The sequence below is a fragment of the Ursus maritimus genome, unplaced genomic scaffold, assembly GCF_017311325.1.
Source record: "Ursus maritimus isolate PB19 unplaced genomic scaffold, ASM1731132v1 scaffold_22, whole genome shotgun sequence".
In the NCBI taxonomy this organism is placed as follows: domain Eukaryota; kingdom Metazoa; phylum Chordata; class Mammalia; order Carnivora; family Ursidae; genus Ursus; species Ursus maritimus.
Genome location: NW_024424675.1, coordinates 18,990,604 through 19,002,611, shown reverse-complemented (window position 1 = coordinate 19,002,611; position 12,008 = coordinate 18,990,604). Strand labels below are relative to the sequence as shown.

Genomic DNA, 12,008 nt, shown 5'->3' with positions numbered 1-12,008 from the left:
ATAGTTTATCCTTAATTTACTTGGTAATTGGGGTGGCCACCTATGTTCATTAATTCCCTTTATCCGCCCCCACCCCCCGCAAAAAAATTCCTGTGTCTTTATGGCAGGCAGGTGGTTACACTTTGGCAGAAATGCACCCAGACTGAATTCCCAAAGTGACAGGGATACAGGGTGCTGCCTTCCTTGATGTTTACATTTCAAAGTGATGGCTCCCAGGCCCTTAAGAAAAACATTCCTGGATTGTTGTGCTGACAAGAGGTTTATTTAGGTTTTTTTTTTTTTTTAAAAAAAAGATTTACAACATACACATATCAAAGGAACAGAGAAAGGATTTGTAAATACAGGTTTTCTTGAAAAGCTCTAAGAAAAAGGCATTTAGCCTTTTAGCAAGAGGAAAGATTAAGCTTATCTGCCTCTTTCCCTCCTTCCCTCCTACTCTCCCTCTGCTCCCTTCTCCTCCTTCTTTCCAGTGGTTGGTGCCAGAAGGAATAGACCGTGAGTTGGCCTAAGCCTGAGTCTACACTTGCTGGGGATGCTGCCCTGAGAAATTGGCCTTTGATTCAGACTTTAAGTAAATACTCAGGAATATGCTGATGGGCCTCCAGAACAGATGGGAGGTTAGGCAGGTGCGAAGACCCCCAGGAGGTTAGTGGTTAGGAACATCTCCAACAGTCTGACAGACGGTGCCACTGACAGCAAGGCTCTTTGTGAGGACTTCCGTAAAGGAAAGACCACTGTGAGCAATGGTAAAAGGCAAGAGACAGGCTGGGGGAACGTATCTGCAGTGCGTATAATAAGTGATTATCATCCAGAGTATGCAGACCTCTGCCATCCAAAAAAAAGGGCTGTCAGCTCAACAGAAAAAGTGGGCAAAGGATGTAAAGAGGTCTTTCTCAGAAAAGGAAACAGAGCAGGGAAATGTAAAATAAGAAACCAGTCTTTTCCCTTCAAACTGAATTAAATTTTCTGTGTTCCCTTTTTTCCTCTCTAAGATGTCAGAGGATCTGTCATTCTGTTTCTAATCTACTAGTTTAGCTCATGAAGTATTTAAGTCTGTGCCTTTTTATTAATATCAAGAATATATGAGGTGAAATGGCAACCCACAGAATGGGAGAAAATATTTGCAAATGATATACAGTATCTGGTAGGAGTCTAACATCCAGAATACATAAAGAACTCTTAAAACTCAATAGTAAAAAGACAACCCAATTAAGAAATGGGTACAAGATTGAAATAGACATCTCTCCAAAGAAGATACACAAATGGCCAATAAGCACAGGAAAAGATCCCCAACAACACTTGAGAAATTGGAACCCTCACACGTTGTTGGAAGGAGTGTAAAATGGTGAGGCCACTTTGGAAAAACAGTTTGGCAGTTTCTCAAAAAGTTAAACATAGAGTTATCATATGGCCCAGTATATACCCAAGAGAACTGAAAACATATGTCCACACAAAAACTTGCAGTGAATGCTTACAGCAGCATTATTCATAATAAACAAAAGTGGAAACAGCCCAGTGTCTGTCAACTGGCGGATGGATAAACAGAATGTGATAAATTCATACGATGGGTACTGCTAAGCGAAAAAAGGGGTGAAGTACTGTAGTCTGCAACATGGGTGAGCCTTAGAAGCATGCTATGTAAAGGCAGTCAGATGCAAAGACTGCATATTATATGATACCATTTATGTGAGATCTCCGAAAAAGAGCAAATATAGAGAGGAAAAAAGAGCTTAGCAATCACCTAGGGCTGGGGGTAAGAATGAGGAATAATGGGCGCAGGGTTTTCCAAAGTAGCGGTACCATTTTTCAGCCTCACTGGCCAGCCTGAAAAGGTTGAGACTTCCCCACGTGCTCATCAATACTTGGTCTGGTTTTTTTTGTTTGGTTGCTTGGTTGGTTTTGATTTTTTGGGTTTGTTTTTTTAATTACAGACGTTGTAGTGTGTGAGAAATGGTATCTCTGGTTATGATTTGCATTTCTCTAATAACTGATGAAGTCGAGCATCTTACAGGCCATCTGTGTCTTCGGAGAAATGTCTACTCGAATTCTTTGCCCATTTTAAAATTGCTTATTTGTTTATTATTGACCCCTAGAATTCTTTATGAAGTCTAGGTACAAGTTCTTATTAACTATATGATTTGCAAATACTTTCTCCCATTCTGAGAGTTTCTTTTTACTTTTTTGGTGGTATCTTTTGAAATATAAAAGTTCTAAATTTTCTAAGTCCAGGGTATTGGTGTTTTCTTTTATCTCATGTGCTTTTGGTATCGTATCTAAGAAACCAGTGCCTAGCTAACCCAAGATCACAAAGATTTACTTCTATCTCTTCTTTTTAAAGTTTCATAGATTTTCTCTTATATTTAGATCCATAAGCTATTTTGAGTTTATTTTTGTATGTGGTGGGAGGTTGAATAGACACGGAACTGGTCAGGGGGCACTTTGTCCTGTCTGCTGCTCTCCTGGGTCCTGCTCTGTCTCCGAGGCTCAGGTGGATTTTTCAGGTGTCAGTTGGTAAAGTGCATCTGGTCACATTAGCTTTGCCCTCCTTCTACATTAGGAGACAGATGGCTCAACTCCCCTTTTTCTGTCAGAGTGACACCATCTGTTTTATAATTTCTAGAAACATAGCACCTTTTCCTCTTATCCCATATTCCTATTGCTTTATCCTTGTTTTTACATCTTTTCAGTGATTTCAGTGGGATTTTGAAGGGGAAGAGAGAGATAAGCATGTTTCTATTTTTTTTTATCTTGAACCAGAATACAGATTTTATTGGTAAATAATTTTAGGTACTGCATTTCTATGTGTGTGTGTTGTGCTTTGCCCTTTCGATATCTATACAGTTGTTCATCTTCACAGGAACGACATGCACATCCCACACCTCTTAAGTATTCTTGGTGCAGTAATAACTGCCGTAGTCATATTTAAGTCTTTCAGTTACAGTCTATATAGAACAACTCAAATACCTACAGTGATGGGGTAGGAAACAGGTGTGTGAACAACAGGTGCGAGGCTATGAAAAGTTGCCACGATGGTGGAAAGCTGTATCACATTGATCAACCAAGAGAGATCTGCAAAAGTTGCTAAAAAAGTAAACCTTACATGTTGTCATCACAAAAAAGAAATAGTAGTTATGTGACATGATGTTAGCTAACGCTATGGGTGGTAATCATTTTGCGATATGTAAGCATATCAAATCAATGCATTATTATACTCCTTACACAATATTGCATGTCAGTAGTATCTCAGCAAAGCTGGGGGGAAAAGACAGATTTGCAGATTCAGATCTTCTGCCTGCAGTGATGTAGATTGTGCGCTGTGTGGATGGTCCCTCTGGAGTCTGCAGTGCACAGCCTAAACAGCTGTCCTGAGCAGTCCTGAGAGGTCCACTTTTCATATGCCTTTTTAGTGGTAAGGTCCTACGTGTGTCAAGAATCTTACTAATTCCACTTGTGGGGATGTTTTTGTATATAAAAATGGTTATTTTTTCTAAAAAAGAAAAACTGAAAGCAAACTAAGTATCAGAATGTAAGGGAATGGTTAAATAGCTGTTATGATTCATCGAAATCATTCTGCCGTTTAAGGTTTTGTTCATGATGAAGTAACGTGGTAAAGTAATTGTGCTGTAAGTAAAAAAAAAAAAAATCAAGGTTGAGGATTAATATGAGCACAATTGTGTGAAACTATATAGAAAAAATAAATTCCTGAAACTAAAAATCCCAAATGTGCACAGTCATCTCTGTGTGGTACAATTGAATATGATTTTCCCTTCTTTCTATATATTTTTCAAATTTACTATCGTGAACATACATTATTTTTATGAACAACCACAAATTATTTTTTTAATGGCTGTAGACTTTCACCCTGCTGTGGTATATTGATCTTATTTCTCAAACTAGTTTTTAGTGGGCCCATTTTAGAGGTAATAAGGAGCTTAAACAGATAGTTGCAAATAAATCTTGTGGAACTTACTCTACCCTGTTCTACCACGGGACTGGCCCCTTAAAATGCTTTCTCTTTCAGCTTGCCAGTGCAATGGGCACAGCAAGTGCATTAATCAGAGTATCTGTGAGAAGTGTGAGAACCTGACCACAGGCAAGCACTGCGAGACCTGCATATCTGGCTTCTATGGTGATCCCACCAACGGGGGCAGATGTCAACGTAAGTCAAATCCCTCAGGGTTACTGATTGCAAACCAGCTGGAACACAGTGCCTCTATTTGACTTGATTATCTAGGAGGACAGAAGCCACTTGGTTTTGGATACTGCCTTTCTTGTCGTACTTGTCAGGAGCTCAGCTAAGCCTGGGAGAGAGTGAATGGAACCACCAAGTGTCAGAATAGCCAGTTAAAGCAACAAGCTGAAAATGGAAGAGTTAAGCCTTTAATCACTTACTGTGGTGGTAAAGCAAGAGGCTTAAACCTAAACCTGAGAAAGCTCTGCATCCCCACGTTCCTTTCTCTACTGGGCTGGATGCTGGTTGAGCACAGAGGTGGGGAGAGCCCTGAACAGAAGGCTCCAGCAAAAGCCTGTCATGGATCCCGGAGAGGGGAGGGGAGGGGGGAGTGCTGGGGACTGAGAGTGGGGATAGACTTCAGGGCTTCCCCCACCTTCCCCTGAGGAAGCTCAGCAAGACTCCCAAAGGTCTGCCCAAGGCCTCAGATAAAGAGACTCAGGAAGGACGGCCCCTGCACTAGGATGCAAACATGTGACCGAGCATGGCTGACTTGAGGGGTGGTGGGGTGCCCGAGACCCTGACTGCAGCTCCACTCAGAGACCACCCCCCACCTCCGGGCAGGTGCGGGAGGCCAGCCAGGTAAGCCTGGGTAATGGCTTGTGGTCCAGTCCAAACAATCACACGTGGGGTGTTAACCAGGAGCCAGACTCCTCAGGACTTCTAGTATATTTTAAAGATTTAAATAGTCCCCTGTTTCCCCATACATGTCAAATAGATTCCTGCAAGCAAGGAGTTTTTAGTGTTAGAACATAAATTAATGTTTCTTAAATGACCAGTGAGGCTGGCGAGCTGCTTTTTGGCTTGTTCTTATTTCCAATGGGAAGACCCTTCAGGTTCTGAGCAGGAAAATAAATAAGAAAGGAAAATCTCTACCTTCTCCCCAAATCCCACCTCCAAACTCCTTAGCATGGCCCTTGAGAATCTGATCCCAGAGCAACCAGGAGAGAGCTGGCATTTTAGCAATATGTCCCTTAACCTCTCTGGGGTTCAGGTTCCTCATCTGTAAAGTGGGAATAAAATGAAGCGGTCAGGGGCGCCTGGGTGGCACAGCGGTTAAGCGTCTGCCTTCGGCTCAGGGCGTGATCCCGGCGTTATGGGATCGAGCCCCACATCAGGCTCCTCCGCTATGAGCCTGCTTCTTCCTCTCCCACTCCCCCTGCTTGTGTTCCCTCTCTCACTGGCTGTCTCTATCTCTGTCAGATGAATAAATAAAATCTTTAAAAAAAAAAAAATGAAGCGGTCAGAGCAGTACATGACATGTAGTGAGCACTCAGGAAATGTAGGCGGTTATTAATACTCTTCTGCCATTGCCACCACTCTTAAAGAACATTTCCTGCTCAGATTGAAAGGTCTTTAGTAAAAATATTTTTCCCACTCCTTGTGACTGGACTTTATCCATTTGACAGTAATCACAGTACCTGGCATTACAGGGTGGGGACTGTGCCCAAGACCCCGAGCCCAAGGCCCCCGAGACATGGGTGCCCATTTCTGCGAGTCCTGCGGGGCCGCTGAAACACTGACCTGCCGTTGGCAATTTCACCTCACTCCTGAGCCTGCGAGGGTTTGAGACATGGCCTTTGTGGAGCAGGAACCTCATCTGAGGCTAAGTGCAGCAAGACCAAGCCTCCCCTTCAGGATGGTTATTGCTTAGAGCATCTCCTTGGGGGCAGGGACTGTGTCTGGGCCCCGTACCGAGTGCCTGGCACACTAGAGATGCTTCATAAGTACTTAATGAATGAATGAAAGAGTCATAATAGTGAAAAACAGCCTATTGAGAAGATCAAAATCTTGCTTCAGATGGCAGTAGAAGACAGCATTCTCTTTCCTCCTGTTCTTGGACTTTGGTTCTTTTAATGTTGCCTTTACATTATTTGAGATAAATCATTAGCTGGAAAACTTGAATCTTACCCATTAAATGCTTTCATCTTAATCTGTCTTTCCTAATGAATCCGATTCAGATAAAATTATGTGTTTTAGGAAAAGTCTGTGATAGTCGTAATCTTTTAAGCCAACTGTGACCTCCATTCCTTTTCCTTCTCCCCAGCATGCAAGTGCAACGGGCACGCATCGCTCTGTAACACCAACACGGGCAAGTGCTTCTGCACCACCAAGGGCGTCAAGGGAGACGAGTGCCAGCTGTGAGTACCACACTCCTGGGACCCTGCCACAGGCCACACCTGGATTTAGTGACTGACAGCCGGGCCAGCTGGGTCTGTACCACCAGGGAGGCCAAGGGACTATGAAGCCACCCCTTCCCTGTGCCCTTTTGTCATGGGCTCTGGGGGATCCCCGGGTTGATGAACTTGGTTCATACAGGTCTAATTCAGTCAGCTTCCATACTGAGGAGGTCGTCAGTTCACCAGCAATTCCCTGATGGCTCTTTAGGTCACATTTTTATGTTCGAGTGACATTGACATTTCCTGCGTTGCTGACTTGGATCAGTCTTTTAACTTCAACCACTGTTCAATTTTTGTCACATCAGGGGATTGCACCCTTTCCCGAGAAGGAGCTGGAAGAGTTGGTATTCCAGGACAGTGTTTTATTTAGCAGTTTGGTTGTCTGATAGTGGAGATGATCCCCTGGTCTTTAACACATCTCTCCTGTTCTAGCATTTTCCTTGGTGAAATGTGTTAGACATCTTCCAGGGAAGAGTCTGAGTTCCCATCCATGAGGATGCCAACAGTGTCAGACAGACATGGAGTTTTATCCCTGGCTCTGCCTCCACGAAGCAGGGCACTCTTGAGACAAATCACTTAGCTGAGCCTCAGTTTCCCTATCCATCAATAGCAGGACTAGCAATAATTGTTTTTAGTGTCCTGGTGAGTTGAAACAAGCGCTTGTTCCCTGATGAATATATACCTGTCTGCCTCAGTAGAAAACCTCATAAAACGCATGCTTCAGCTTTACTCATTCTCTCAAGAAGAGACTTAAGAGACACGTTTAGTACTATCACAACACTGAGCTGAGACAAGCAAATACCTCATCGGTAAACTTCGTTTTTCTCAAAAAGTACAGTAGTAAGGTGACCAGTGGTTGAGACCTTGGTAGTGATGTTCAAGGAAGGAATCGCTTTGTCTACATTTTATAGTTCCCACCACTGGGCATGTTTACTGGTTTCATGATGCCTTAAAGCCAATACATGAAGAAATGTCTAATCAAAGATTAAGTTTAGCTTTTGGACCTAGGTTCCTTTAAACAGAACCATATAATAGAGCCAAATTAATCACTCCTGCCCTCAGTTAGGCATGCAGTAACAAAATGAGGCATAGGTCCAGTGAAAGACCTTTTCTTCAGGAGATTTTAGATATAAGCAAACACTAAGAATCACCCTGGATCCAGGGACACAATATTGTGTATTATTTATCTGGGAAAAGTGCTAGACCCAAGCTTTTCCCTGCTTTCTTAATAGCTCTCAGCTACTGGGCCTGCCAGTATAAATGCCCTTGTGAAGTGGGAAACTGGGTTTTGCTGATGTTCACAGATGATATTTGTAGGGGAAAGTAATGATTCTTTTTTACTAGAACTTATTTTTTTCTCCAGACTGGTGAACCACGTTCAAGGACTTTAAAAAAAAAAAGAGAAAGAAAGAAAGTGATTCTCGGTGTTTAGCCTTTTCTTATTTTTAAAGAACAGGATCAGTTTTATCCAGGGAGAATAGGAAGGAAGTGTGAAATGAATATTTGAAAAATGTTTTAACTTCACTTTTAGAGGAATATTTAGTCCACACAAAAGTGGAAATGTGTTTTTCATGATAATAAGTAGGATCTAGATTTATTACATATGGATTTATCTCCTGTGCTTTGGCAAATGTTTATCAGGTGGCAGGTGGTGTATACTGCTGGATAGTTAGTACTCGGCATGAACACAGACTCTCCTCAGCCTGCCTGGTCTGAGTGACAGTGAAGAATGTGATTATACTGACTCACACTTGTTTGTAGTGTAGCTTTATATAAAAGGATCTGCTTGGTTTTAAAATGAACGTACATTTTGTTTTAACTAGCAATAGAAAATAATCTTCATTTTTATCCTTCTAGATGCGAGGTAGAAAATCGATACCAGGGAAACCCTCTCAAAGGAACATGTTATTGTAAGTGTTTTCACAATTCATATTGTGTGGAAGCAAAGTAGTTTAGTAAAACTTTGTTATTTGCTTTAACATGGTTTGAGAATGGTAATGCTGTAAGAATAAGAAAGGGATAAAGAAAGGGGGGTAATCAGAAGGGGAAATGAAGCATGAGAGACTGTGGACTCTGAGAAACAAACTGAGGGCTTCAGAGGGGAGGGGGGTGGGGGAATGGGAGAGGCTGGTGATGGGTAGTAAGGAGGGCACGTATTGCATGGTGCACTGGGTGTTATACGCAACTAATGAATCATCGAACTTTACATCAAAAAATAAAATAAAAAAATTAAAAAATAAATAAAACTCAACCTATATAGAAGAAAAAAAAGAATATGGCAGCCATTCATGGAAATGTGTGCTAATTTGATGCGTTTCCATTCTGTTACACTTAACTACATATCAGAATGCCATTTTAAGCTGTGTTAATTATGGTTGTCGTTTATGTTAATATGTCCATAGCAGATATTAGGGGAGAATACAGAGATCCACACCTCTGGCTTTCCTCATTTATGTTCTCTTGAAACTTAATTTCATTTGCCATTATCTGGTTGGGGTCAACATATTTCACATTTAGGATATAGGTCAGAAACAGGTTTTTTTTTAGATTTTATTTATTCATTTAGAGAGCGAGCATGAGCAGGGGGAGGGGCAAAGGGAGAGAAAGAATCTCCAGCAGACTCCGTACTGAGCGTGGAGCCAGATGTGGGACTCAGTCCCACCACCCTGAGGTTACAGCCTGAGCTGAAATCAAGAGTTGGTTGCTCAACCAAGCCAGCAGGTACCCCCAGAAACAATTATTTTTTTTTAAGATTTATTTATTTATTTGAGAGAGAGACAGTTGGGGAAGGAGAGGGAGAGAATCACAAGCAGACTCCCCACTGACCGCTGAGCCCAAGGGAGGACTCAGTCTCATGGCACCTGAGATCATGACCTGAGCTGAAACCAAGAGTTGGACATTTAACCAACTGAGCCACCCAGGCGCCAGGCACCCCACCATATCAGTGAATTTTTTTTGTAATCTGGCATAATGTAACCTATCTATCTTGAAAAAACAAAGCCAAAAACAAATACCAGGTTTTAGCAGTTATTTGGGAAACTAGAACCTTTATGCACAACCTTCATCCATCTTTGTGGGATTATAAAATGGTGTAGGCATTTTGGCAAACCAATTGGCAGTTTCTTAAGCAGTTGAAAATAAACTTATCAACAACTCTCCATTTCCCTCTTCCCCGAGACTCTGGCAGTCACCATTCTGTGTTTCTGTTTCTATAGTGTTGACTACTCTAGGCACCCCATATAAGTACAGTGATACAGTACTGGTGTTTTTTGACTGGCTTATTTCATTTGGCATAGTGTCTTCAAGGTTGTTCCAGGTTGTAGTGTATGTCAGAATTTCCTTCCTTTTTAATAGTCCAATTTATGTATACTATTGATGGACCTTTTGGGTTGTTTCCATCTTTTAGCTGTTGTGAATAATAGCTGTGATGTTTGGCTGCTATGAACATGGTGTACAAATACTGCTTCAAGATCCTGCTTTCAGTTCTTTGGATATGTACTCCAAAGTAGAATTGCTAGATCATTTGGTAATTCTATTTTTAATTTTTTGAGAAACTGCCATACTGTTTTCCACATTAGCTGTACCATTTCACGTTCCTGCTCACAGTGCACAAGGTTTCCAGTTCTTCACATCCCCACCAACACTTATTATCTTCTGGTTTTTTGATAGTAGCCATCCTACTGTGCACAAGGTGGTATCTCATTGTGGTTTAACTGATTTGTATTTTCCTAATAATTTATGCTGTTGAGCATCTTTTCACGTGCTTACTGGCCATTTGTATATCTTCTTGGGAGAAATATCTATTCAATTCCTCTGTCCCATTTTTAAATCAGGTTGTTGAGTTGTACAGTCGACTTTTTAGAATTTAATTATACCATCTTTGGGCAGCTCTTTCTGCCCACGGGTCCTGTCCCTGTGCTTGAATAAAACTACTTTTTTTGTACCGAAAAAAAATTATACCATCTGTGTCCAGTAGGCTCTCTTTAAAGCTGTTTTCTTTTGCTACATCACTTCAGTCTTTGAATGCTTTCTTGCTTTCGAGAATAAGATAATCAAGACACATATTCCTTGCTCCAGACCTGAAATCAACCATTTTTCCATAGAGTCTTGTTTCCTTTTGTACCATTAATTTATAGCTTTGTATCCTTAGGTAAAACCTGGCATGTAGTAGAGGTACAATTAATATTTGTAGGTAATTTAGTTTGGAACCTAAAATCTCAACCAGGGTCATGATGTAAAGAGAGTTTGATAGGTTATTCCAAATAAAATGATACTGCCCACAGACTTGACTTTCTTTGAAAAGCCTCCCAGTCCCCAGGTATAAGTGAGCTAAAAGTGTTTCCTGGCTGTTTCCTGAATATTTATAAGAAAATCAGTCTGTGTCTCTAGAGACCTATTCTGTTTTGTTTTAATTTTTAAATACACATTGCTTTCTTTCCACAGATACTCTTCTCATTGACTATCAGTTCACCTTTAGCCTATCCCAGGAAGATGACCGCTATTACACAGCCATCAATTTTGTGGCTACACCCGATGAAGTAAGATTTTAAAAGTTTTCTTGCTTTGTTTTTCATCCATGTGGATCTTTTTCTTGATCCTTATGGTCAGAAGCATTAGCAGTGGTCTCCAGAGTGGCATACACAGGACTATGTTTAGAGGTGCAGGAAAGAAATGTTAGAAGCTACACTTTGTCCCCTCTCCGTCTCAAAGGCAAGAATGATGTTGTTCACATTTACCAGGATCTGATACCCACACTGGCACTGATCCCACGCATACTTGGTTTGCCCATCAGCCCATCACAGACCCTACAGAAAAGGAGAGGGGACTGCGAGGGGACCTCCCCAGTCAGAGGGGTACAGGACAGGGACCAGATTTACTCTCTTGAAACAAACCGGAGGCTTAACAAGTACCTGCAAAGAAACTGCAGATTGAAATTAATGCCACTGATGTGAGGAAGCCTGCAGAGGTGACACTTCGGTGCCTAGAGGAAGTGTTAGCCTTATTAGGAGGTAAGAACAGTGAGATGTAGCCAGGTCCAACAAGAAGTTAACCAGAAATAATTGGAATTATTAAGACGACTATTTGAAATGTGGATTTATATCTGCTTTCATTACTGATGAACCCCACCCTGACATAGGGTACTACCTGGTGGTAGAAGGGAGCCAACATAGCATGACATTTAAAAGTGAAGCATCTAGAACATGAAGACACACCTATACACTTTCTTCAGTGAAATATGAAGTCATTCGATGGCCACTCCACTACATAATGAAATTTTACAAAACTTGATGATAAATTATTTAGGAACCTCCTTGAAGTTTTCTTATTTCTCATCAACATGCACAAAGCCACTTAACATTACAAAATTCCTGTCACAATAAACATGACAAGTAATACATGAAAAATAATATGACAGTAAGCCAGGTTGTGTTCCTTTGTTAACAGATGTCACTGTTAACAAGCTTTGCTAAATCTAAAAAATAAATAAGTTAGTAGTAGAACAAAATCCAGTGTGTGGAATATTTACTATTAAATGAAAGTAAGATTTGTTTTTTATATTCCATTTTAGTGATAAAATTAAGGAGAAATGTACTAGA

General features: G+C 41.1%; 1 protein-coding gene across 1 annotated transcript in view; it reads left to right on the top strand.

Moving 5' to 3' along the window:
- ATRN (attractin) overlaps nucleotides 1-12,008 on the top strand; it is a 146,524-nt gene that overhangs the window by 84,420 nt on the left and 50,096 nt on the right. Inside the window, exons 19-22 of the mRNA XM_040638053.1 lie at nucleotides 4,022-4,159; nucleotides 6,279-6,372; nucleotides 8,269-8,321; nucleotides 10,855-10,949. Coding sequence (XP_040493987.1) covers nucleotides 4,022-4,159; nucleotides 6,279-6,372; nucleotides 8,269-8,321; nucleotides 10,855-10,949 — 380 coding nt within the window. The remainder of the gene's footprint in view (nucleotides 1-4,021; nucleotides 4,160-6,278; nucleotides 6,373-8,268; nucleotides 8,322-10,854; nucleotides 10,950-12,008) is intronic.